Source organism: Bos grunniens, chromosome 3, assembly GCF_055505025.1.
Source record: "Bos grunniens cultivar Pamir isolate PY7600 chromosome 3, Bosgru_T2T1.0, whole genome shotgun sequence".
Taxonomy (NCBI): Eukaryota; Metazoa; Chordata; class Mammalia; order Artiodactyla; family Bovidae; genus Bos; species Bos grunniens.
The window spans coordinates 70,412,909-70,440,900 of NC_141167.1; the positions used below are offsets into that span (position 1 = coordinate 70,412,909).

At 46.0% G+C, this 27,992-nt stretch overlaps 1 protein-coding gene across 2 annotated transcripts; it reads right to left on the bottom strand.

Annotated features, from left to right (window-relative positions):
• Nucleotides 1–408: 408 nt before the first annotated feature.
• On the bottom strand, nucleotides 409–8,624 carry GFI1 (growth factor independent 1 transcriptional repressor). Of its 2 annotated transcripts, XM_086394438.1 has the most exons (6): nucleotides 8,487–8,624; nucleotides 7,983–8,165; nucleotides 5,641–6,122; nucleotides 5,381–5,518; nucleotides 4,194–4,359; nucleotides 409–1,784 (listed from the first exon to the last, which is right to left on the bottom strand). In XM_086394438.1, the coding sequence occupies exons 1-6, from the start codon at nucleotides 8,599–8,601 to the stop codon at nucleotides 1,606–1,608; spliced, it is 1,263 nt and encodes a 420-aa protein (XP_086250564.1). In that variant the 5' UTR covers nucleotides 8,602–8,624; the 3' UTR covers nucleotides 409–1,605. The 2 variants fall into 2 exon arrangements, with proteins under 2 accessions (XP_086250564.1, XP_086250565.1); XM_086394439.1 differs by lacking the exon at nucleotides 5,381–5,518.
• Between the last annotated feature and the right edge of the window lie 19,368 nt (nucleotides 8,625–27,992).

The following is a 27,992-nucleotide window of genomic DNA, read 5'->3' on the forward strand; positions in this document are numbered from 1 at the left end:
AATAAAGAGCCCATAAACATGTAGGGAAGAACCCCTGGAGAAGGCAATGGTAACCCACTCCAGTATTCTTGCCTGGAGAATCCCATGGACGGAGGAGCCTGGTGGGCTACAATCCATGGGGTTGCAAAGATGCAGACACAACTGAATGACTGAGCACATACATGTAGGATATCAGGGACTTGGCAAGGTAGAAGCTTACTGTTGTAACCCTAGCTTTCCTGTTAAGAAAGAAGGTGCTCAGGCACAGAATGAAAGAAAGAAAAAAAAAAAAAAACACATGAAAACCAGAGCTATTGGATTTTGCTCTCTTTTGGATGTTGTCTTATCTGCTTTATATTTAACTCCAGTGTCCTTCAGTACCAACTCCCCATACAGACCAAATTCCTTGCCTAAATGAAAAGCAATATATAAGAGTCTTAATACTTTATTAACTTAAAACATCACTCTAATAAATATGTATTAACAAACATAATACACTCCAGAAGATCTAAAAACATTTACATCAAAGTAAAAATATCACTTTTTTTCCCTCTGTGGTACACATGGAGGGTTCAAAAGAGTTGAAGACAGAGCCTTCATTCCCACATGCCTGCTAGCTTAGACATCTTAAAAATATCAGCTTAACAATAAAAAAACAATTTATACATGAATCTTTGAAGTATCTATTCAGCTATTTTTCGTTTATGTTTGATAAAATCCAAACGACCTGAAGGGAAGTTTCAAGATCCTGTTTTATCTTCTCAGAATTCCTTTGTGGGGAAGAACAGACCCAGCTACTTGGAGATGCAGGTCAGGGACAGAGACTGAGCCGCTACTCTCTGGCTCCCTAGTACCTAGCATAGTGCCTGATACCATGGTAACTGGTGGTCAGTAGACATTTGCTGAGTGAACAGATGACAGCCTTGCCCAAAGGCATTACTATGTGCTTCCACTCTTCTGAAGAAGCCTTCACAAGTCTCCTGGAGGGAGAACCTTGAATCTCTTCTCACCAAGCCCACTTGCCTTCTGCTTCTTTTTGGGCAGGCTCTACAGTGCATTTTTTATCATTTTCAAAAGTATGAAATTCCCTTCCCAAATCAGTTTCTGAACCAATTTTCAAATGCAAGAAACAATTCCTCCAAGCTTTATAGGCAGCACCCAACAAAAAGGGGTCAACAAAGTCCCCAGAAGGAAAAAAATAACACTCATTCTTCATTCCAGATAAAAACATTAATATGTATCTATCTTGTGAGAGATGATTCCTCCTCTTCCACACAAGTATCTGGGGTTGGACAGGAAGAGAAGGGAAGAAACCCAAGGGGCTTTCTATCTGTGGAACAGGTCTGGGTATGGGAAGGACTATCAGGCCGAAGATTTTAGCCAATTTCTTCTCCACTTGGAGTCTTCAGGTGTAAAGAAGCCTATTTGGCGAGTCCTCTGCCCAGGGAGTCATTCGGTTCCCCCTCCACACTGGACTTTGAAAAGGTAACTTATCTCCTCTGGCAGTTCCAGGGAGGAAAGGGAAAAGGTATCACCCCAGAGAGATCTGCGGAAGTGGCTGGTGGCAAGTGGGGAGGCTGCCCTCCGTAGTGTTGTATGACTGCACACGCGAATGAGGTGCGGTGTTCACTTGAGCCCATGCTGCGTCTCCCGGTGCCGCCTGAGGTCCACCTTCCTCTGGAAGCCTTTTCCACACAGGTCGCAGCCGAAGGGCTTGAAGCCTGTGTGTTTGCGGCTGTGGGTGATGAGGTTGGAGCTCTGGCTGAATGCCTTGCCACACACCTGGCACTTGTGGGGCTTCTCGCCTACAGGGATGGAAGGGAGAGGGGGAAGCATGAGTCCATGATAAAGCTAGCGGGGACTCACAGTGACCCACAGGATCTTGGCAGCAGCTGGCTACACCACAGCCTAAGGCCTGTGAGCAGTCTGGAGGGTGATGTGTGTGGCAATGCAAGGCCAGGGAAGCCATAGGTGCACCAGGTGGAAGGGAGGCTTTCTGCATGGGGGTTCCCAGCCGGAGGCCTCAAACCGTTTCCTGCTAAACGGAAGCAGAGCACAGGCCACGTGCCCTCCCCAGAACTGCAGCTGAATCCGCCCTGGGAGGACACCCCCGACTTCAGAAGTAGAAAGCTCCCCACAGCAGATGTTCAGCACAAGGGCTGTAGGGGGGTGGGGTGCTGTCTTTCAAACCATGTGACTCTGTTCTAATGGAGAGGAAGTTTTCAAATCTGAATTTCCAAGTCGGTGTTGGTCTGTGTGGACCAGTGAGGCTGCCTTCTTTCTTGCCCTTGGAGGACAACAGAATGCATCTGAAGGATGGGTATTTCTCGAAGTCTTATTTTTAAAAAATCCACACCTGGGTCACAAAGTATTTCTTAAGGCAGCTGATCCTTTTCTATCTTGATTTTACTTTTTTTTTATGAGGGTAATCACAGGATTCTTTATATACCAACAGCTCTTTCACCATGGATTAATAAATAACAGAAAAGTGTTCCTTTTCCCCCCTAATCCATGTACAGTTTAACATTTGGAAAAGCAGTATGATGTTTTCAAATAGCCTCAGCATGGCATTATTGTCAGGTTTGGCCTTGGAAAAAATGCAAAATAGATGAAGTTTGTTTTTGAGGAACTCTCTGTTCCTCTTGCTATACCCCTTTCTATCTTTGTGCTTCAGATTTCCTTGATAAGGAACCACTCATCAAAACTTGTCCTATCCCTTTAGGGTCAAACAAATCTGAGAAACAAATTCTAGCTATAATGAAAACGTTTGATAAAGGCTTAATGTTTCACTCAATCAAGATCCTAGTTGCATTTTGGTAAATGTCTTGAATACCTTTACTCAAAAGGAATGAGTTGCATGGAAATTTCAGGCAAGAGAACACAATTAAAGTAGGATATTTTTTCTGGGTTTTCTGACGGAGGCATCTACACTCACTTCAGTTCAGTTGAGTCGCTCAGTCGTGTCCGACTCTTTGCAACGCCAGACATATTTAAAAACATCAATGGTGATTGTCTGGAACACACTGCAAATTAAGTCAGTATTCATATTCTGAAATAAAATTCTGGCTCTCATGTAAATATCTTGTTGATTATTAAAGAGAGTGCTCCTGGCATTAACACTGCCGCCTACACAAAACCAAAAATTTAGAATCCAGGACTGGAAGCCAGAGCATTCCACAGCCTGATGATTTACTTCCAGTCTGAACTTTGGTAAATCATTCCATCTCTCTGAGTTTCATGATGGTAAGAGCAGCTCCTTCTACTTTATGGGACAGGAGTAAGAATCAAAGGAAGAGAGAGATTTGAAAGCATTTGGTACGTTATGAAGCATTATAATAAGTAAAGAATCATCATTATTATGACAAACTTGCTTATATTTTAAAAAGGGCAATAAGTGAATAGAGGAGTTCTATATTCACCAATCCTTTTGACTTTGAAAACAGAATACAATAAACAGTGGTAGAAAGCATAGACACTTGAGAGCAGACAGTCCTGAATTTAAGTCGGATCTACCACTTGCTACCAATATGACTCTGAGAAAGTACCTAACCCTTCTGTGCCTCACTTTATGTTTGTTCTTCTCTAAAATGGGGATAAGGAATAGTCTTCACCTCCCTGAGTTGTTGTGAGCATAAAATGAGATACCGCATTTTAAAAGTGCTTAGATGAAAAAGCCTAGTAATATTTACCATTTTTTCCCTTGCTCAATCAGAATAAGCGGTCAGACTCCTAAAAATGCAGCCAAGAGGTCGCACGTAAGACCCTTCCCCCTGAAAAGGCTGGGTGGTAGCCCTGGAGAAAATCTCGATCTCTAGGTAAACATTTAGAGCAATGCTCTGAAAGGACCCGGAGCTTCATATTTCACCTAGAGCAGAAAGAAGCTGGAGCAGCTGCTAACGTAGAGGAAAATATTCTTTGCAAGGATAGAAAACTTGCAGCTGACCTGCTGAATGGTTCTTCAGATATAACCCCAAATCAAAGCCTCTGTGGAGAACCATGTATGTAAATGAATCAGAGAGAATCTGCCTCCTCAGTTTTCTCTGCGTGGATTAACTCCTTCTGGGAGGTCCCACCTACCACCAATTCTCTTCAAGAATATCACAGAGGAGGTGAATTACCTTGGCCTCAGGGAGAAACACTTGGACCTCCCCCACCCTCCCCCTATTTCCCATCCCTCACCAGGTGTTTCCTACCAGCCAAAGGCCTTCGCTCACCAGTGTGGATGAAGGTGTGTTTCTTCATGTCTGACTTCTGATGGAACCTCTTGCCGCAGTACTGACAGGGGTAGGGCCGGGTGTCTGAGTGGATGAGCAGATGTGTGGACAGCGTAGATGACCTCTTGAAGCTCTTGCCACAGATCTTACAGTCAAAGCTCCGTTCCTGCAGAAAGACGTGGCATTCCTATTGCAATCGTCTAGGCTGCCATTCTCCTCACCACCAACTGACCCTGAAATCCCCCAAACCAGGACTGTCCCCTCCTTCAGACTCTCCATCCACACAGGGTGCTCCATTATCCTCTCTCCTCCCAGTTTATTTCCAGCCTCCACCCTTCCCGCTCTTATCCTCTACCCCTTTAACATTTTTTCGACCCAAACACTTTTCAGCCACAACCTTCCACACTCCTTGGCAAAACTGTATCCCCACCCTGCTTTCTTGACACCCATTTACAAACACTTCTCCACCCTCCTCAACAGGAGGCTTAGACCTCAGTCTCTTGAGATGCTCCTCCCCCATCCCATCCCCACCCAGTGTGGGTGTTGAAGGAGACAGAATACTTTTGAGCAAATGAGTTTGTAAATAAGCATTCTGCTGCCATCGTTACTTGTGTTCTTATTTGGTTATCTACCCTCTCAGCTAAAGCATAATCTCTGTGAGGGTATCCTGTCAGGAAGCTGGTGTGTTATTGGATTCTCAAGGACCTAGTACCTGAAGTTGAGTAACAAATATTTACAAATGAATAAATGAAAGAATAGCGGGACAAACACTGGAGGCTCTAAATGAGCTGAGATTGCTCCTTTTCAACCCGCAGAGGTCAAGGCAGGTTAAGTATCAGCCATTTGGTGAAAAGAAAGAGGCCAAGAAACAGAGCTAACAAATTTGACATATCACCCGCAGGAGTGCATACAAGCCTTCCTCAGACCCAAAGTAATGATCAAGATCACTTTCCTAAGTCTCACAAACAATGTGACACCGAACTCCAGGGCTGCCTCGAGGCCGGCAACGCCCGACCTCTCTCTCCACGCCTACGTCTGAGCCAGGGGACGTGGCAGAGGGGACTGGGGGCAGTCGGGGTAAGTCCAAGGCGAAAGCTGCCAGGCGGAGAGCATCCGGTGTCGCACAGGAGATCCCCGAACGCGAAAACCTGAGCAGGGCGGCGCGCGGCCGTTCGCCCCGCGCTTACCTGCGAGTGCACGGCTTTGTGCTGCTCCAGGCTCACCGCGTGCCCGAAGGTCTTGCCGCAAATCTCGCACGCAAAGGGTCTTGTGCCGCTGTGGGACCTGCGCACGTGCACCTCGAGCCCGTGCGGTGTGGAGAACACCTGAGGCGGGTGGGGCCGGGGAGAGGGCCGCTGAGAGGGGCCGAGGGGCGCGGACGCCGGCTGGGCGCGGGCCGTGGGGCGCGGGCGCGGGGCCGGTCAAGCCAGGCGCGCGGGAGCCTCACCTTGCTGCACTTGATGCACTTGTAGGAGCCGCCGCCCAGCAGCAGGCGGGTGCACAGCAGCTCCGACTCCACCTTGACGCCTGTGCCTTTGTCGCCGTGCAGCCCGTGGCCGCGCTCCGGGTACAGTCCGCCGGTGGCCGGCCGCTCGTACAGTCCTGCCGCCGCGGGCCCGAAGTCGCCGAAGAGCCCCAGGCCCGCGCCGCCGGCAGTTCCGCCTCCTGCGCTGCCTCCCCCGGGCGCCCCGGCCCCCGCGCCGCCCGCAGCTCGCTCCGGGCCGTACAGCGCCGCGGGATGGCCTGGCTCCGGGGCGCGCTCGCAGAAGAGGCCTAGGCCGGCGCCGCGCTCCAGGGCCGCGCACGGCCGGTAGCTCTGCACCAGGTGCCGCAGATCGGAACCCGCCAGGCCGCTCCACGAGTACGGCTTGAAGGGCAGGGGGAAGGGCTGAGCTTCGTCCAGCGACGGGCACACCGACTTCTCCGAGGCTGTGGAGGCACAAGAGGGCGTCCGGTCAGGTCAACCGGTCGGTGTGTCTATGGAACTGCCAGGCACCCATCCCTGGGGCGCCGGGGCGCCGGCCCTTGCGCTGGGTGCCAGGGACGCCTCCAGGCTCAAACCCTGGCCGGGTCCCTGGGGCCTCCGAGAACCACTGGAGGCGGCAAGGCAGCACACAGAAACTTAAAATGATATCGGGCGAGGACTTTCTGTGCCAGGACAGCCGAAGCGCACGACGTTAAGAGGGTCTTTTTAGACTGGACCGGCACATGTGGCGGCCGCGTAGAGAAGGGCGCGCCATGCTTTACAAACGTTTGGAGCAGAGCCGAGCTGTGCCGGACGAGAAAGCGGCCACTGTTTCGGACCTGGACGAGCCTGCGGGCAGAGGGCCCAGTGCCGGCGCTTTCCCGGCCCCTACGTGTTCCCACTCCGTCCTTTTTCTTTCCTGGGATCTATAATGAGGGAGGGAGACGAGGACCAATAAAATATGGCCCGACCTATCCGAGACATTTGTGTCTGGGGGAAAAAAAAACAACGGGAAGGTGTAAGCACTCTCAACGTTATTAAATATCCAGTGTTGGCAGGTAGCGAAGAGGCAGCGGGAAGGGGGTTTGGGGCTTGATCTGTTTGCCAAAATACTCCCCGTTCCCATTCCTATCGTAGTTTGACAGGGGACAAAAAAGAAAACAAAACACGAATTTCTTAGAGAATAATTTAGAATTGAAGGTTTAGCCACCACCTGCAAGACGAACAACTTTCCGAATTAGCGGCCTTCTGCACCCCCACCCCTGCGAATTTTGTTAAAACCAGCTACCAATATACACTTTCCCCTCAGTGCACACGGATTTACAGATCTGTTCACAAACACTGCAGTTCTGTGAACAGATCCAGCTCAGGCTAGTCACTTCAGTGAGAAGTGGCTTCTCACTTCGAGTTTCCGTCGGAGATTCCGGCGGCGCCCAGTCCTTGCGGGGCGGTGTCCAGCACAGCCAAGAAGGACTCTCCGGTGGCCTGTTCCCAGACGCCCTCGCTTAGCCAGATCCACACACTGAGTGTGGGATGGGGTTGGGGGTATCTTTTAAAACTGGTAAATGGAATCTGGAAATAACCGGTCCTTAGCAGAATCCCGGTCCTTAGCAGAATCCCGGTCCTGCGCTCTCCATGCCCCTCCGCCGGAACCGGAGACTCGCCCCCACCCAACGCGCAAGTCACTCAGTTTGCGCGAAACTCGATTGCTGGCTGGAAATGAAACCAACAAGCACTGGTTCCCAAAGCCGGGCCAACCCGGCAGAACAAAAAATAAAATAGGCCCCCAATCTGCGCCTGCGAAGACCTAGCGAGGGACCGAGATTTTTGTCCGGCTTGGGGCCCCATCTCTGCCAGGCCCAAAGCTGCGGAAACGAGCTTAATTTTTCAAGACAACGACACTTCTTTTTTCACTGACTGCCCAGGTCTCTGTTTGAGACTCGGGGAGGGGTCTGTATTCTGGAATCCTGGCTCTTTGTAAACAATCATCTCTCGTCAGAAAACGAAATGTCAACATTGCTACCTAAAGAAACGACTCATTTATTTTCTTTCGCCCACTAGCTCCGTGCCAATGAATGTTAGGGATGAACAGCCCAGGTCCCGTCGCCTGGGATCCAAGCAGCCGACCCCCGCGAGCAGGCTGACGCTGGCCTAGAGAAGCCAATGCCTCCCCTCGGGAAGCAAGAACAAATCCCTCTTCTCGAAAAGATTCTCCGCAATCGATTTGGCACTTCTGTGCCCAAAGCCGCGCGGGTTCATTGCTCAGCGCGGGGTCCCTGTCCCCGCCTCCCTCCCGGGCCCCAGAGCCCCCAACAGGTCCCTACCTGGAGACACAGAAGGCGACGGAGGCCTCCAAAAGTCTTCAAACTCCGAGCTCCGATCGCACACGCTGCCCTCACAGCTGCCAGGGGACGCGGAGGCTCTGTCGGGGGCTTCGGTCAGCTGAGACTCGGGGGACACACGGCCCCTGAGCTCCGCCTTCGCCCCGCCTGTGCTCGAGATGCCGTCTGCGGAGAAGAGGCCGGATAGGGGCTCAGGTTGGGTCTGGTTGGGCCCGATGGTTCTGAAGTGCGTCCCCCCAGATGGTGGCACCTGGGCTCTCTTAGCTCTCCCCAGACCTGGCCTGAACCCTCCTGGATCCAAGGGCGAGAGCAGGGAGGCCTTGGCAATCTAGGCGACGAGCCCGAAAGGAACCCAAACAGTGGGTAACAAGAAAAGGCAGCAAAGGGGGTTCAGAACTCTTCCCCTGGTTCCTAGGAGATGGCGTGGCGGGACGCAGAGTCTACGGCCCCGGGAGCAGTCCCTCCCGGCCCGCGCCCTCCCCGCACCTGCTCCGCCTGGCGCCAGTACGTTCTCCAGGCGGAGGGAATAGTCAGGTCCCGGGGAGCGCGGCTGGTGGTAACTGTGAGCTTTTTTGCTCTTAACCAGGAACGAACGCGGCATGGTGGTCGGGCGCGCTCCCCGCTCCTCTCCAAGGGTCGCTGGAGCCGCCGTCAGCCCACCTTCACCCGAGTTCGTCAGCCCCAGCCAGGCGGAGACCTGCGAGAGGAGAACAGGGTGGAAACGCGCGGGTCAGCACGCTCCGGGGCCCCGGGACTGGGCAGCGGAGCAGAGAGAGCGTTCGGGCAGGGAGGAGGGAGGAAGGCCCCCGGGAGGAGGGGCTTGGCCCCGCTGCGCCACGCTCACCAGGTGGCACTCGGACAGGTGGCGCGAGCCCGCCGCTGCTGCCGCCGTAGCTCAACCCGTCTCCGGGCTCCGACTCAGGCCTCTTCCTTCTGCCCTGCCCACGCCCCTCGGCCCCTCCCCTTCCCTAGCAAAACTCATTGTGGTATCAAACTCTTGGAGAGCTGAAGTCCCCAGCGGGCCAGTTACCCCAACTCGACCACACACTGCCTATACGGATCTGCGAAAGGCGTAGACGCGCCAATCAATTTAGTGGGGCTGGGAGGGGAATGTGTAGACGGTAGCGAACTCGCTTGGGGCAAAGAGCCAAGCCTCCAAGAGCAGGCTCACAGACTGCAGTGAAAAGAGGTCTGGGGAGAAAGGGCTCCTGCTGGCTGAGAGGCGGGGTCGGGGGAACTGCAGCAGAAGGACTAGGGAGAAGCAAAGGCCGGAGAAAGAAGGCAGGAAGGTAGGGAAGCAGGTGGCAGAGGACCAAGCAAGGTCCCGGGGAAAACTCGCTTCCCGGTGATCTTGAACGCCCTGACTCGTGCCCCCACGCAGGGAAAAAGTTGCGACGCGGGTGCGCAGAGAAGAATCAGGTATCCGAGCAAGACATACTGGACCATGGACACCTAACAACGTCTCGGAAAAGCACTTGCCATTCTGCTCACCAGAAACCTCGCCTACGGAAAGTCCAGCCGGATTCGTGCGCGACGGCTGGGAAACGCACGATGTCCGGGAGTCCGAAGAAAACCCACCTTTTAGAGCACGCGGGGAGAGCGCAGGCTGCTCTGGCAGCAGCAGGAGAGCCGGGGTCCGGGCTCGCGGGCCTGGGAGGGAGTTAGTGCCCGCTACTCCGCTCTCATTAACCCCCACAATCAGTTCACCTAATCCCGGGGTCGAAACCTGAGCCCGGCGGGGAGGCGGGGCAGCGCCTACGGTTCTTGCCCCTGGCTCGCTACGGGGGCGGGGCTAGGAGGGCTAGGAGGTCCGGGGAAAACGAATGTGCCTTTCTCTCTCGGTGAAGGCGATGGGGGCCGGGTTCACGTGCGAGCTGTAGGCTCTTCGGGCATGGCAGCTCTCGGTTGTCTTGGTTAGTTCAGACACAAGGGCGCTGGGGATCCCCGGGCGGGACAAGGGTCATCCTTGGGCTTTGCCCGGTTTTTTCTGCCAGCCTAGGGGTCATGCGGCTCCCAGGGTCTAAAGTCAGCCGGTGGGCGCTCCGGTGTCAAGACGGATTCTCGCTCCACGCCCCCACCATGTCCCCTTCCCCGGAAGAAGGACAGGATAGGCTTGAGAGAAAAAGACCGCTGGGACGTGTAGCTGAGTCCCAAGGGATGTTTCCCGTGTCCTAAACGCCAGAAGGCCCCTAGGGGTGAGGGTGCCACCCGCCCGTGTCCGGGCCAGCCCCTACGATCGGGGATTTAGGAGGCTTCGGGGTGCTCGGCTGCCCTAGGGCGAACGACTGTCTGTTCAGTTTTCTCTGAGCCCCGGCATGAGCCGCTCCGTCGGCTGTCTACTTAAGACACCACAAAGCCAAAAATCAATTTCTTAAACGGCTATGAAACTCGGAGGAAAAGGAAAACGAGGGTGAAAATGTCCCGAGGGGCCCTGCTGCGGCTCGGTGCGGAGCGGGACGGGGGTGGGGCGGAGATGCAGGGATGAGCTGTCCCCACCGCCGCCGAGTCTGGACTGGCTGGAACAGCGCGGGATCAGGCAGGCACGCAAGCAACCTCCCGACTCGGGCCACAGCCGCACGCCTCTCTTTCAGCCTGGCAGGCTCCGTCCGTTCCCGGGAGGGTGGAGTGGGTAGAGCGGTAGTAGGACCAAGGGCTGATCGCGTGGGAAGGCGACCTCTCGCAGCAGCTGGCGGCCGAGGGGTGGGGCGGTCCCCTCTGCGCACGCGGGCCGGCCGAGACTCTTCGCAGCCAGGGCCTGGGATGGCGGGAGCTGGAGAGCTCAGCTGCCGCCGTCTCCCCACCAGATGTTTCCTTTCCTGTGGATCCCGCTCCCTCGCAGAACCAAACTGCCTGGCGTGGGTCCTCTGAGCCAGATCCCCAGCGCCTCCGTATGGGTCGCGCGGGGACCAAGAGGATACAGCTCTTTTGGCTCCCAAGCTGCGGCCGACCTCGTGTGGGAACCCGGTAGAGCCCTCCGGTCTTCCCCGCAGCGGCAGCGCCGTGCCAGTTCCCGCGTCCGCCCCCGCCAGGGAGAGAGGCGCAGCGGACCTACCTGAGGGGTCAGGGCGCGGGCACAGCGCTCCGAGAGTTTTCAAACTGAGTTGCTTTCGGGAGAGACCGCGCTGTCTCTCTTTCTCTCTTTTTTTAAATCTCCTTCCGAGCTCAGCCCCCAAAACCACAAGCTTCACTTCCTGAGCGTTAAGGAGTAGCTCGCTTAGCCTTGTCAGACCTGCCCCCCTCCCCTCCTCCAAGCCCCAGTCGGGCGGCAGGGCGCGCTCCTCCTTTGCGCAAGGGTGTATAGGAGGTGGACAAGGGGCCCGGCCTTCCTAGCACCCTCCCCCGCGGCTCTCTCCGTGTTTTTTTTTTTTTTCCTCTGTGGGAAGGCAGGAGATGGGGAGACCCAGAGGGCCCAAACACCCGGGCACTAGAAATGACTCGAAAGAAAAAGAACTATTCTTGGCTCCTGGGAGACTTCCGCAGCGAGAAGAAGTCACAGATTCAGGACACAGATTGACTGGAGCGCCGGGGCTGGTAGCGTCCAGCTCCGAGGAGGCTTCCCCGCCCATCTGGGCCGGGACACTTCCCCCCCCCCCGCCCCCAACCACCACACACACACACCCAACCCCGCCGCCTGCTTGGGCTACGCCGCCCCCGGGTCGGGGCCGTGAATCACCCGCCCGCGGTGCCGCCGGCCTGGAGCCCGGCGAGTGGCCGCGGCGTCCGCAGAGCGAAACCTGCCCCGCAGACCCGAAATAGCTTGTTGTGGAAACACTTCGGGATAAATACGCCCAACAAGGCTGAAAATACCTTGACACCCAATCCCAGAGGTTTGCTCATTTCCCTTCGGATTTAGGTAATGGTTAAATTTGGAAGAGGTGGGCGAGCGCCGAGCCCCCGGCCTAAAGGGTGCAGGCGGCGCGTCCTGCGGGCGCCCGACTGGGCTGGCAGGCACGCCCTCCCCACGCCGCGCTCCTCTGAGCTGGGCCGGGTCCGCTCTGCCGGCGGCTAATTTCCGGTGGTCGGAGCTGCAAAATTAAAGGCCGCGCGGGAGGGAGCACGCGGGGGCAGCGACGGCGGCTGCTCGGCTGACCCCGCCCTGCCGGGACAAGCCAAGGAGAGCCGTACCCCAGGCGCGGGCTCCGTCGCCGCCTAAGGTCAACCCAGGCACCTGGACTGGAGGGGAGCAGTAAGGCGCCATAAAAGCACCACCCTGCTGATTATTGAAAAGTCAGTCTTCGCTGCGATTGTGTGTTCCACGAGGGCAGGCAGTGGATCTACAGCATTACATCCTGGCGGGAATGTCTGTGGACTGACTAAGCGAAAAAATAGTATTAATTAACTAATTAATTGTAGAAGACGAAAGAATTAAAACCTCACCCATAAATAAACAAATACAAAAACCTCCAGTGCTAGACTGTATGTGATGATCCAAAGAGTGTGGCCTGTGGTGTGTACTTAAAGCCTAAACCTTTCCTAAGGGGGATTGATAGCCGTTATAATTACCTTGATTTCCTAAATAAATTGAGTTAATTTTGATCACTACTTTCTGCACAATAAATCTCCAGGGAAGAGAGTGGTGTTCCTCAGTTACTGCACAATAACTTACTATTTTTTAGATTAATCCAAAGTTGTCACGGAAAAAAGTCCTTAGAGAATTTTTTTAAGTGATTTCTAATTTGCATTGTAAATCTAAAGGTTTGTGGAAAGTATTTGGTTACTATTGCCATGTTTCAAGCATGCTTTAATAATTTAGACGCTTTATATACCAGTGGCTGCACACCTACTATGTAACAGGTGTGAGACCATACACACATCTTAATTGTGTGACTAGCTGTCCTCCTTACACTACTGTTCATTTGCTTAACACACTTTCTTTATAAATAAGTGCAGAAGCGAGCAATCGTAATCAGAAGGACTACAAATATTGAATTAGCTGAAAGGAAATTACGGTCATTTTGAAGTTTTTATTTGTGTACTTTGTCCTTGCCTAAGATATAAAAATCTTAAAGCAGTCAAAACACATCTTTTTTCCCTTCTATTTTATTCAACAGCAAAAAAAAAAAAAAAAAAAATTTAATGATAATGAGACCAAAGAAAACTTACTATCAACCAAGTTCTAGAGAAATGGCGGAACCATTTCCTTTGCACATTAGTAAGTTCAAAGTCAAAATTTCTTGAAAAGGCACTGTGATTAGTTAGTAATTTAGTTGAGAGTTGCTGTTTAAAGTTTCAGAAAGCATGGCGAGACTATGAAGGGAACAGATAATTACCTTAGAATAAATCCCTTTCATTCAGAGGAAATCTAGTCATCTTGCCTTTTTCTTTTTTGCCTTTCATAACCTCTAAGTTTGCAAAGTAAAACTGGGACTGGGACAGGGGCTCCCAGAAAGGAGCGGGTGGAGGGAAGTGGCCCTGAAGTCCCCTTTACATATTCTATGTTGTGAGCCATGTGGGTGTATTACTAATTCAAATAAATAAATGCACACGAAAAATAGTCAGCCATCGAGATCAGGTCATCTCTCAGGTGTATAGTTTTAGAATATGATTCTCATACTTAGAGGGGGACAGAGGAGAAAGGTAAGAAGCGGGGCACCCAGAAAGGATAAGAAACTTGCCAAGGAGCAGCATAGAGCCAGGACCAGAAACGATGATAGAATGAACCTGATTCCCACTATTCCAAGTTCCCTCTCATTCACTACTACATGGAGAGTGAAGCGAGTAAGACAACCCCTACCCTTGAAAGGTACACTTTTTTAAATCTAGGAAGAGTGTGTCTCCCCAAACATTCTTTTGGAACTGGATAAAATAGTAAGCAGAATGTAGGCGTGGGGCGTAATTTTGTATAAACACTTGTTTTCTCAAAAAAACATGTTAAATATACTAATTTTGTCAGTAATTTACTAATTATTATTAAATAATAATAATATATCTACAGATGCCAAATGACCTTCTTCGTATGGCAAACATTTCCAAGCTCTGGCCAGTGACCCATTTATTTCAAGCACCATCTCATAGATCAGAATTTCCCTACAACAAAAGATTTGAGACATTTTTAGAAAGAAGATGGTAACAGGATATTACCAGTTTCTTGTTTAGGTTTTTTTTTTTTTTTTTTTCACAAAACTTTACAGTTACCATCTCTCTTCTGTTTGTGAGAGGCATAGGAAAATGGGTGGTCCTGAAGCCGCAGAGGAGAGGTAATGCGTCCATTTCCAGCACACACTTCTGTGACGTTTGCATCATTTTATCATCACAGTGATGCTATCAGGAGAGGAAAGAGTCTGGGCTTTTTGTAGATGGCCATTTGTGGTATCAATCTCTGTTCCGCTAGTTACTAGCCCTGTTACTTTGAACAATTTAGCTCAATTCTCCCAGCCTCAGTTTCTCATCTGCAAAGTCCAAATACTTATCAACCTTGCAAGACCGTGGAGCAGTCCTCTGATTTCCACTCTTCACAGATTCCTCTGAGTACCAAGAATGAAAGAATGCTCTCTGTGAAGGTGTCTTGGGTTTAACCTCCTTGTTCCATGTCCTGATTCAGTTTGTTCAACTTCAAGTAAGTGAACTTTGTGACAGCATTTTGCAGAGATTTGGATTTTTTAAAAAGCAAAGGTCAGGGGAAAAAAATGAATCAAATATCTATTTTCCTTTCTAGATATCCTATGGATTTACTTGGGTGATGCTATATGAATAATTAACTTGTTTCAGAACTTAGTTTTCCCATCTTTAAAGCAAGAAATGCCTCACATGTATCAAATACCATGAACTTTTGACTGAGGAGTAGATGTGGGAGAGACACTGAGAGTAAAACCAATGTTTAATACACAGAGTGAAAAGAAAAAAAAAAAAATCACAGGATGGAATTAGGCATGGGGCTCCTCTGTAAATCAGACAAGAGATTTTGTCTACAAAAAAGGTGATGCTTTATTTTTTAAATATATTTTTCATTATAAATTATATTAGATAAAATTTGATAAACACACAAAAGAAGAAACCATAGCAAGACAACATTTTGATATTTTTGCTTTACTTCTTTTAAAAAAAGTGATTGCAATCATATCACAAATACAAATATGTATTCTGTTTTTTTCCACTGGATAATAATATTTCTTCTATTCTCTTTAGTTTTTCAGAAATTCTTTACTTGAACAAAACTATTTTATAATAAAATTATTTAAATAGAAATCATGACAATCATGTTCCTTGCTTTTATATTATTTTTTTGATAATTGATAATTGACATTAAAAATCTATCAACTAGGTTACTATAATTTACTTAATCATGCCTGTCTCAGTATTTAGCTTATTTTCATTTTTTACTATTTTAAATAATGCAGTGATAAGTTTTCTGACTATAGCTTTACCCATATTTTAAATTGTTTCTTCAGAATATCTTTCTAGGGGTGGAATTTCTGGATCCAACAAGAAATATTTTTTATGGCTCTTGTTACATACCAGAAAAAGTGTTTGGGTAATGCACAAGCCAAAAAAAAAAAATCATAATATATAGCAAACAGTTAAAAGATTTAAAAATCAACTATGGAAAAGTAAGGCCATGATAAAAGACTAGACATAGAACTAGTTTTTATTTTATGCACAAGAAGTATTTGTTGGACAGAGGCCACACCCTGTCATACTGCTATGATTTTGTTCTCATGGTATTAAAAAACTATCTAATTTTTGTCTTTGGATTAGTTATTTTAGTGGGTGAAGCTAAATGGAAATATATATTTTTCTAAATTGTATGAATTAAAGGGCTATAAATGCAGAATGATAATTCTGTGAGGTACTATATTTGTCTCACTTCCACCCTTATAAGCATCAAGTTATCAAAATAACACTCAAATGATACAGTAAGTCAGAATAAGATTTGATGGTATCATCATTTATGGAAAGTGGGTAATGCTTTTTTATCAATGTATGCAAAGTTGGGAAATGGGTAGAAGAAATTTGGAGATAAATTAATATAAGACATGCTGTGAGTAAGACCCAATCTTATATTAATATTCAGAACCTTTGCAAACATAAAGAAAAACACTATTTTCCTTTAATAAACATTTGGGACTAATATATTTAAATCTTGTCACATCATAAATTATATTCTCTTAGCTATAAAAATTTAAACATTTACATAAAGAATTTCAAACATCTAAAGAGGGAGGGAGCTGTCAGCTTAGGTGTTCAGAGTTCAAATAAGAAAATTGTTAACCTCACCACGTATATTTTTACATTGTTCCTAAGAACAGATTGACTGAATAAAGTGTCATCTTATGTGTGGGCTGCATGAAATGACTCTTCATAGAAACATACCCAGCGTGAACTTTTATGGAAAAAAAGTATATTTTAGTTAGTGAATGGAAAATGTAGCGCGAGAGAAAATATAATATTATTTTTCTTTTGAGTTTTTCATCATTTCCTCCAGGATGTTTGGTGATCATTTTATCCTGTGTTTACCCTAGATGAAACATAAAGCCTATATATTGTAACTTTAAAAAATTACTCACAAAGCATAGCTCTGCTACACGGAATGTCTGACCTAGAAGTAAGGTGGGAGTTAAGACCCCTGGAAAACTCAGGCAGTCTGTGAAGCTCAAAAGATCAACCCTCATAGCAGCTCTGAGTCAGGTCCCTGGTAGAAGGACAGCATGACTTGTGTTAGGCAGATGCAACCCACTGGGGTGCTCTAGTTCTCCTGCTTACTGGCCTCGTGGAGAAGAGAAAAAGGCTGGTACTTCTCAGAGGCAGACATTAGAGTTGTTTCTATTTCCTGCCCAAGGACACCAGTGGTTTAAGAAGCCTAGGTTCTGATAACTAGCAGCTTTTGTAAACTCAACCAAATCTATTCCCATCTTGTCTCTTTCCACCAAACCCTGCTAATCATTCCACATCTAGCACAGGGAGGAAAAGCCTTGAGCCAAAAGCCATGTGCCTGTTAGAGCCTTAGGAAGTGATAAGGATGGGGGAGATGAAGCTGATAATTTTTATTAGTAGAGGAAAGGGGACACATTTCCTCACCTCCTGCTCCAAGCCCAGAAAACAGCATTAAGTGAGTAACTTGCTAAAATCAGAATAGCTGTATGACAGAACACTTATAAAGTTGATAAAAGAACATATTAAAGCACACTTCCATACCCCATTACCTAAGCTTTACCGCTAATAATATTTTGGAATGTTTTTCTCAGTCTTAAAGTATAATGTATATTTTGTATACTGTGATCATATTGCATAATTGTCCATTTAAATGATGTGTTATGATTTTATTTATTAACATTTTTCTGGACAATTGTTTGTCTTTTTCCCTTCTATGAATAATTCTGTGATTTAGCCAGGACATGGAAGCAACCTAGATGTCCATCAGGAGACGAGTGGATAAGAAAGCTTTGGTATATATAAAAGCTTTGGTATATATACACAATGGAATATTACTTAGCCATTAAAAAGAATACATCTGAATCAGTTCTAATAAGGTGGATGAAACTGGAGCCTATTATACAGAGTGAAGTAAGCCAGAAAGAAAAACACCAATACAGTATACTAACGCATATATATGGAATTTAGAAAGATGGTAACGATAACCCTGTATGTGAGACAACAAAAGAGACACAGATGTACAGAACAGACTTTTGGACTCTGTGGGAGAGGGCAAAGGCAGGATGATATGGGAGAATGGCATTAAAACATGTAAATTATCATATGTGAAATGAATTGCCAGTCCAGGTTCAATGCATGATGCAGGGTGCTCGGGGCTGGTGCACTGGGATGACCCTGAGGGATGGGATGGGGAGGGAAGAGGGTGGGGGTTCAGGATGGGGATCACGTGTACACCCATGGTGGATTCATGTCAATGTATGGCAAAACCAATACAATATTGTAAAGTAAAAAAAAAAAAAAAAAAAAAGGCAGAGACATTGCTTTGTCAACAGCAACAAAAAAATAAAAATAAAAAATATTTATATTTATTTATTTGGCTTCTCTGGGTCTCATTTGTGGCATGTGCGGTCCTTAGCTGTGGCATGTGGGATCTAGTTCCCTGACCAGGGATCTGACTTGGGACCCCTGCATTGGGAGCACAGAGTCTTTTAGCCATTGGACCACCAAGGAAGTCCCTGTAATTTTTTTAAAGTGCATTTGGGTTTTTATGTATGTATAATTCTTTCTTTAGGATTGATTGCCAGAAATGGAATTACTGCATCAAAGAATAAGAATTTTTTCAAGTTTATGAACGTATATTGACAAATTATTTTCCCAAATGAATACAATAGTTACACCTCTGCCAAGAAAAATTATAAAGACCATAGTAACCAAGAAAGAGCAGAATGTAGTCATTAAAGACATGGACTCTGAGCCAGGTTTCTAAAATCTAGAAATTCTGACTCTTTCATTTATTAGCCTTAGGCAAGTTCCTCAGCCTCAGCCCCCGTTTCTTTATCTGTGAACATGCTCATAGGAATAGCACCTACCTCGTAGTTTGTTGCACTGCAGAGACTTAACAAGTTAACAGATGTGAGGCATCAAATTGGCATTTACTGTTAGTTATTGTTTCCATATACCAAAGCACTATTGAGGCCCTTTCATACACTGTCTTTAACCATCCCAATAAACATGGTGTGGAAATAGACTTGAAGAGGTTTGTCTTTCCTAGATCACATGGCCAGAGGACAGGGCCAAGATTCAAACCCAGGCCAGCCTTGGCCGCAGACCCTGCAGGAGGGCCCTTAGAGGGAGGTAGGACTCACAGTGTGGGAGCAATAGCTTTCACACTCCAGACAATGCCCAGGACTTGCCAGGAAGCATTTTATTAATTTTTTTTTTGGGGGGGGGGCTGCTGCGCTGGGCCCTCATTGCTTTACACAGACTTTCTCTAGTTGTGGCATTCATGTGGGCTTGTCATTGTGGTGGCTGCTCTTGTGGCTCACAGGCTTAGTTGCGGTGAGGCATGTGGAATCTTCCTGGACCAGGGATCAAAGCTGGGTCTCCTGCATTGGGAGCTTGGTACCTTAGTCACTGGATTGCCAGGAAAGTCCCAATAGCATGATTCAGTTTAACTCAGCAAATATTTAGTGAATACTGGATGAATTTCACATACTGTGCCCCATGATGGGTACAGAGATGGATATGGGAGTCTCTGCTCTCTTTTACCAACCAAGAAGTGACTATAGCATGGAAGGTAAATAAAAGACAAAATTAATGAATGAAGAATATTTCCGTCCTACTCCAGGCCTCTGAGATGACCATGCAGCCTGTGGGATCTCATTCCCTGACCAGAGATTGAACCCCTGTCCATGGCAGTGAAAGAGTCTTCACCACTAGGACTCCAGGGAATTCCCCAGGGACTTTTCTTTTGACCAGTGTGATGATTAACTTTTTGTGTCATCTTGACACAAAAAGGGATACCCAGATAACTGGCAAAATGCTATTTCTGGATGTATCTTGTGAGGGTGTTTCCCAAAAAGATTAGACTTCGAATCAGTAAATAAAGTAAAGAATATTGCCCTTAACAATGTGGGCTGGTATCATTCAGTCTATAGAGGGCCCTAAGAGAACAAAAAGGTGGAAACGAAGGGTGAATTCCACCCTCCACCCCATCTGCTCTTAGCCTTGGACGTTGGAATTTCTGGTTCTCAGGCCTTCAGCCTCAGACTGGAGTTACACCATCAGTTGTCCTGGTTCTCAAACATTTAGACACAGCCTGAATTATACCACTGGTCTTCTGGTTCTCCAGCTTGCTGATCATGGCACTTCCTAGCCTCCATAACAGGGTAAGCTAATTCCTGTAATAAATTTTCTCATATATATCTAGATACATCCAACTGGCTCTGTTTCTCTGGAGAACCCTGATAAGCACAGCCAGTCAGCACCATTGCACAGTTTCTACTACAGATCTGAGACTCACATGATACATGAAGCTGGGGTTAGAGTTTTGTTTTTTGTTTGTTTGGTTTACATTTATTTTTGGCTATACTGGGTCTTCATTGCTGTGTGGCCTTGAATCTAGTTGTGGCGAGCGGGGACTGCTCTTCATTTCAGTGCTTCTCTTGTGGTGGTGCACCAGCTCTCGGCGCACAGGCTTCAATAGTTGGGGCTCCCAGGCTCTAGAGCACAGGCTCAATAGTTGTGGTACACGGACTTAGTAGCTCCAAGGCATGTGGGATCTTCCTGGATCAGGGATTGACCCCATGCCCCTGCATTGGCAGGTGGATTCTTTACCACTGCTGCTGCTAAGTCACTTTAGTCGTGTCCGACTCTGCAACCCCATAGACGGCAGCCCACCAGGCTCCCCCGTCCCTGGGATTCTCCAGGCAAGAACACTGGAGTGGGTTGCCATTTCCTTCCCCAATGCATGGAAGTGAAAAGTGAAAGTGAAGTCGCTCAGTCATGTCCGACTCTTAGCGACCCCATGAACTGCAGCCCACCAGGCTCCTCTGTCCATGGGATTTTCCAGGCAAGAGTACTGGAGTGGGTTGCCATTGCCTTCTCCATCTTTACCACTGACCCACCAGGGAAACCCAAGAGTGTGATCTACTCTTTGCATACACATTTTTGCTTCTGGCTTGGGAAGTATTTTATAGTTTGGATTGTAGAAAATCACTTATTTGATTTTGACATATTCCATGATGCCTCTCTAACCAAAACTTCTCCATGTTTTTGCTTGGATTCTCTGGGAAGGAGCCAGAGAGGGTAGATGAAAATGTTTTATTTCTTTTTCTTCTCTCTCTCTCTCATTCTTTCTAATGCAAAGCTGAGACTATTACTATTAACTACTTTTGGTAGTTATAAGATGAGCTATATTTTATAAGATATAAATTATAACCAGCTATATATTATAAGACCAGCTATATTTCTTTCTGGAATCCTAAAAAGTGGTTAACTCTATGATAGAAATGAATAATATTTTCATACCTCCTTATAATATATGTAACACTTATTATACAATGTTGATATCATATTAAAGTACAAATTGGTAAGAATTATACTTTGAGAAACTATGCACTGTCCAGCAAGGCACCAGCTGTCTAATGATCTGGTTTAATCCATGGATATGTTTTAGACTAGATTGTCTGAAGAAGTATAATCCTTTCCAGGTAGTGCAGTGGTGAAGAATCCACCTGCCAACGCAGGAGACACAAGAGATGCGGGTTCAATCCCTGGGTCAGAAAGATCCCCTGGAGAAGGAAGTGGCAACCCACTCCAGTATTCTTGCCTGGAAAATCCCATGGACAGAGGAGCCTGGTGGGCTACAGTCCGTGGGGTAGCAGAGTCAGACACAACTGAGCACTCATGCACCACGCACTTCCTGAAAATTGCTTCTCCCTACTGAGTTTTTAATGAATATTGGGTGACAAGATGAGATTATATTCCCAACCTAATCCTGGAATGTGGAGAAGGCAATGGCACCCCACTCCAGTACTCTTGCCTGGGAAATCCCATGGACGGAAGAGCCTGGTAGGCTGCAGTCCATGGGGTCGCTAAGAGTTGGACACGACTGAGCGACTTCACTTTCACTTCTCACTTTCATGCGTTGGAGAAGGAAATGGCAACCCACTCCAGTGTCCCAGGGACAGGGGAGCCTGGTGGGCTGCCATCTATGGGGTCACACAGAGTCAGACATGACTGATGCAACTTAGCAATCCTGGAATGTGAATCCTGAGTTGTCTAAATTCAGACACACATACTTTAACAGACAATTCAAGGGTAGAGTTTGACCTATTGTGAAAGCTGAGGTACCTGAGGACCGCTGACTGAGTAAAAGGCTTTTCTCACCTACAAGAAAAACCCAAAGTCAGGTGTAGACGTTTCCTGAGGAGATTGTTTTAAGCCTTTGTAGCACGCAAATTAGACTCTAAAAGGTCACATCCATAGAACATGGCCAAAATTACATTTTTCCAAATTTATACTTTCAGTACAGAAAACTTTGAAGAGAATAGTACAATGAACATCCAAATAATTCTAATTAGATTTAACTCCAACATAACCTTAACAAAAAAATTAAAAGAAAATGTTGACATCAAAAGAAAATATTTTTTTAATTAAAAACATTTTATTAGCTGTACAGGGTTTCCATTACTGCGTGGGGGCTTTCTCGAGTTGTGGTGAGTGGGGGCTACTCTTTGTCACGGTGTGTGGGCTTTTCATCGTGGTGGCTTCTCGTTGCGGAGCACAGCCTCTAGGCATGTGGGCTTCAGTATCTGCGCCACGGGGACTTAGTGACTCCATGGCATGTGGAATCTTCCTGGGCCAGGGATTGAACCCATGTCCCCTGCATTGGCAGGGGGATTCTTAACCACTGGACTACTAGGGAAGCCCAAGAAAATCTTAATTAAGCATTCCCAGAAGTCAAAACTTTTAGTAAGGATACTTTCTGCCCTATCTACCCTCTGGGTATTTGTATTAAATATTTGTGATATATATAGAGTATTTATGATATATATGGAGATAAAGAAACTTATATAACATTGATTTAACATTATGAACCAGTTAGAAGTTGAGAAATACCTACCAAATACATACCAAGTGTAAATTTATTTTGCAAATATTTAACTTCTCCAGCAGTGATTACCAAGAGGGTTTTATCATGAGCTCTGAGTTTGAAATGACTCATTTTATCTGCATATAGAAAAGTGCTTGCTTTTCCGTTTTTTACAACAGATAGGAGTTTTCAAGCTCATTTATGAAAACATTGCTCAGATTCTTTAAGATTTAATGTAAGTGTTAGTAGGCGGGGAGCAGGATAGAGTGTATCTCTGTTGAACTTGTGCAGATGGTGCCATACCCAATTCCTGCCAACAGCTCTAAAGCCTGAGAAAATTTCAAAGGAATATAATATTGCATATAATAGATAAGCTATGTCTAAGGGTTGGAAGAAGCACAAGCTGGAATCAAGATTGCCGGGAGAAATGCCAATAACCTCAGATATGCAGATGACACCACCCTTATGGCAGTAAGTGAAGAGGAACTAAAAAGCCTCTTGATGAAAGTGAAAGTGGAGAGTGAAGAAGTTGGCTTAAAGCTCAACATTCAGAAAACGAAGATCATGGCATCTGGTCCCACCACTTCATGGGAAATAGATGGGGAAACAGTGGAAACAGTGTCAGACTTTATTTTGGGGGGCTCCAAAATCACTGCAGATGGTGACTGCAGCCATGAAATTAAAAGACGCTTACTCCTTGGAAGGAAACTTATGACCAACCTAGATAGCATATTCAAAAGCAGAGACATTACTTTGCCAACAAAAGTCCGTCTAGTCAAGGCTATGGTTTTTCCAGTGGTCATGTATGGATGTAAGAGTCAGACTGTGAAGAAAGCTGAGCACTGAAGAATTGATGCTTTTGAACTGTGGTGTTGGAGAAGACTCTTGAGAGTCCCTTGGACTGCAAGGAGATCCAACCAGTCCATTGTGAAGGAGATGAGCCCTGGGATTTCTTTGAAAGGAATGATGCTAAAGCTGAAACTCCAGTACTTTGGCCACCTCATGCAAAGAGTTGACTCATTGGAAAAGACTCTGATGCTGGGAGGGATTGGGGGCAGGAGGAGAAGGGGACGACAGAGGATGAGATGGCTGGATGGCAGCACTGACTCGATGGACATGAGTCTGAGTGAACTCCAGGAGTTGGTGATGAACAGGGAGGCCTGGCGTGCTGCGATTCATGGGGTCGCAAAGAGTTGGACACGACTGAGCGACTGAACTGAATTGAACTGAACTGAATTGAACTGAAAGTCTGCCTATTCCTTATGTACAACTAGCTAGAAAAACCCAGGCTAAAAATTTGTCAATCGAGCTAATAACTCAGTTTTTTTGGTTGTTGACTATGAGTTCTTTTCACATTTTATCTCACTGACTGCAACAGCTCTATGATGTAGGCAGTGTTATTATTGCTATTTTGTGGATGAGGAAACTGAAGTTGAGAGGTAACATTGCCCAAAGTAATGCCACTACTTAGTAGGATTCAAACCTAAGTGAATTTGATATTAAAGCCTAGACTTTTAAACTGTTTTTGCTGCCCCCTCTAATAAGCAAACATACTAGATGATCCTTGAATTAGGCTGGCTTTTTCAAAGACAGAATAAATGCTGCTTTTCTGCCAGCTATGATCATGTTTGCAGAGGGAACATATCAGAAATACCTCTTGTTTATAAGGATCAGAGCTTGTGATTCACAATAATTCTTTTTTTTTTTTTTTTTACAGCTTCCAGAACTTCAGTCTTTTAATTCAAAAATAAACTTCACTGCATAAAATACAAACTTGGGGAAGAGCAAAACAGATCCCATACCACTCCACACTCATTCTCTCGGGCCGCCCTGGCCAGCGCTGAGGCCTAGTACTGACTGAGGTGCCCAGGCCATCTTTGCTGGCTAGAGGAGCCTGAGCTGTAGAGAGCAAGGCAGCCCAGTGGCTATCAACCTCCAACAGGGTTATGAGCGCCTAGACCCTGTCCCTCCATGTTAGACTGCTAGCAGCCTGTAAGCCACATCCCCATGCTCTCACTTATATCCCACACCTGAGCAGGAGGATAAACCCAGGTGCTCTCTCCTTTGGCACCCGTGGGAGGTTCAAACCTTGCCAGCCTTGCCCTTAGCAGGAACTCACATGGCTCCTCTGATCGTGAGAGCCCTGAACTGGGCCCCTGTCCTTGCTGTCTAGCCACTCTTGACCTGCTGGAGTGCCCCGCCGTGTCTTCCCCACAGACCCTGATGATATAAGGACTCAGCTTCCCCATCTGTGGTATGGATGGCTTAGTCTTCGCACCCCAACATAAGCTGGGGTGGCTCCACTTGCCCTGCGGGGACCATGATGACAGTGGTCTAGGTGGCTTAGATGCTGACCCCCCCCCGCCCCTGCCCCACATCAGCCTGCTGTCTGGCTTTGGCTCCAGCCGTGTGGCTCTGTTGAATCCAGTAGAGCCTCGCTTACCGAGTCAGCAGTGTCTACAACTCACTGGCATTTAGGGACAGGATTACGGGATTGGCCCTCCCTAAAGTGGCCCTGGGTTGTGTCTCAGCCTGGACCCACAATAATTCTTAAACAGCTCTAGAAATAAAGTCTTGGATACTTTATTCTCTTTTATAAATTTTTATTATTATATAATTTATATTTATAAACATATAATATTGTATATGTGTATATATATACACATAATACATATATATACACATGTATACATATATATACATATGTGAAAGTACACACATCTTAAGAGTATAGCTTGGTTAATTTTTACATAGATATATACCCAAGTCAAGACCTAGATTATTTTCAGCACTTTGGGTGCTATATTGAATTTATATTTTTTAACCAGTTGCTTAAAGTGGGAGGACATGACTGAGCTCTGGTTAAAATTTTCTTGGGAGCTACAAAAATCCAGGCCATTGACCATGGTTTGTAGAGTTAGGTCAAGTGAGCCTCCCTGAGCCAGCTCATATCTGGGATGTCACTCTATCGTCTTGCCTTGGGATCAGGTTCAAATTGCCAAATCTAATAGCTTGCCTCAGTTTTTCCCAAAAGACCTCAGTGAAGGAGGTTTCCTTGTTTTTGTTTTGTTTTCATGGAAAATATAAAACATATACAGATAGAATGGTAAAATGTACCCCAAGTATCAGTCACCCAGTTTCAACAGTAAATCTATGGCCAAACTTTTTGCATTTTATCTTTTATCTCCCCACCCACTGCTCCCTTGTTCCATCTATTTTGAAATAAACCCCAAATATCATATCATTTCTTCTATAATCATTTCAATGTCTCTATAAAGAATAAGGATTCTTTTTTAACAATGACTTTTGAAGCAAAGAAAAACTATAGAAGATCTTTGCTTTTTCATCATTAGCCCTATGAAGGTTTTCTTGGCTAACCAATGGTCCTTACCAAATCATGTACTAAGAAGGTAAAACCTTCATTTTCAGGAAAACTGGCTATGAGTTTTCTGCATCCAAAGTGGTTTATGTAAAATTCACCTAATGACAAATCCCCAGGTTTTCAAAGCTGTTAGCCATCTTGCTCTTCTCAGTGCCCTGGCCACCCTGATCTAATTCTTAGGTATTATGGCTGTATGACGAGGATGCTCTTAGTTAAGCCAGAGAAGAGATAACTCTATACGTAAACCAGAGTATTCGTTCTAAGGATGGTTAGCAGCATAATAGTGATAATATATGTTAAAACTACCACATATAAAGTAATCTCTCAGATTAGAGAGGAAAATTTCCCTCGAATGTATTCAATATTACAAGTTTCTATTTACAAAGAATATATGTCTCCAGTTTAAATTAGCTTATCTGTTCCCAAAAGTATGCTTTATAAGGAAAATGAATAAATATTCTTATATATTATTAATGAGAATGTTAATTTGTGGAGGTTAAATTGATAACATATTCCAGAAAAATGTATTTAAAATAAACATATTCTCTGATCTAGGAATTCCACTTTTAGTAATATATCATAAAGAAGCAAAATTTTGTACAACTTATTTTAACCAGGTACATGGCACTAATAGCGAACACATGCCTAATAAAAGAACACTGGTCAAATAAATTAAAGAATGTTCATATGATGTACAGCCATTAAAATATGTATAAAAAAGTAAATTTAAAAAATCAGGCCACATGACAATATGTATATATACTCACAAGTTTAAAAAATAACTAAATAAAAACAAAAAAAGGAAAATAGGAGAGAAAAAGACAGGAAAATTAGAGGAGAAATCCCGGGGTCCCACCATCTCACTAACAGAATAGAAAGTAAATTATCACAGAAAAAAGAACAATATTTCCAAATCTAAAGGCTATCAGTACTCTTGCCTGGAAAATCCCATGGACAGAGGAGCCTGGTAGGCTGTAGTCCATGGGGTCGCTAAAAGTCGGACACTGAGCGACTTCACTTTGACTTTTCACTTTCATGCATTGGAGGAGGACATGGCAACCCACTCCAGTGTTCTTGCCTGGAGAATCCCATGGACAGAGGAGCCTGGTGGGCTGCCGTCTATGGGGTCGCACAGAGTCGGACAGGACTGAAGCGACTTAGCAGCAGCAGCAGGGAGGGCTCAACACAGTGAATAAAAAAGTCCCTATATCAGGAGATGCCAGGGTGAAATTTCAGAACCCTGAGATATTGGGGTACACCAGGCAGTCTATCACACTGCCCAAACTGCCAGTCAAATAGAATAAAAACAATAAAACATTTTCAGACTAACAACATCTCACAACATTCAACTCCCATGCACCTTCTTTGAGAGGGGACTGAAGGATGCAGTGTAATTTACCTAGAATTTTGGATTGACAATGAAGATGAGAAAAAAATCCACCACTTACTAGCAATATAACCTTGGGTAAGTTACTTAAGCTCTTTATGCTTTAATTTCCTCTGTGAAAGTGAAAGTGTTGGGTCGCTCAGTCATGTCCGACTCTGTAACCTGTAGCCCGCCAGGCTCCTCTGTCCATGGGATTCTCCAGGCAAGAATACTGGAGGGGGTTGCTATTCCCTTCTGCAGGGGATCTTCCTGACCCAGGGATCAAACCTGGGTCTTCTGCATTGGAGGCAGATTCTTTACTGTCTGAGCCACTCTCATTTCTTCTGAAATGGGAAGATAATTATATTGTTGTGAGGATTAAATTACTTAATATATAAAAATGTATTTAGCTAAATGCAATATTTTATCCTGGATTAGATCTTGGAATTAAAAAAAGTATAGAAGTGGAAAAATGATAGGATCCAAATAAAGTTTATAGTTTTGTTAAAACTATCATATCATTTAAAGTTTCTTATTTTGACAAATGTACTATAGTTACATTAGACATTAGGGGAAGTTGGGTGAAAGATATATGGGAACTATACAATCTGTGCAACTGTACTGCAAATCTAAAATTATTACAAAATAAGAGATTAATTAAAAAAAAGTATTGACTCGTCCTTCATACCAAAATAGATCATCAACCTAAATGTAAGAGCTAAAACTATAAAACTCCTTTACATAAAACTGTAACATAGTTACCTTGAATTAGGCAAT

Bases quoted from the DNA above. Each gene is read 5' to 3' on its own strand.
- GFI1 (XM_086394438.1), bottom strand. From the start codon at position 8,601: ATGCCGCGTTCGTTCCTGGTTAAGAGCAAAAAAGCTCACAGTTACCAC. The intron at 8,166-8,486 runs GTGCGGGGAGGG...TCTTCTCCGCAG, and splicing joins ACTGGCGCCAGGCGGAGCAG to ACGGCATCTCGAGCACAGGC. The intron at 5,519-5,640 runs GTGAGGCTCCCG...CACCCGCCTCAG, and splicing joins AGTGCATCAAGTGCAGCAAG to GTGTTCTCCACACCGCACGG.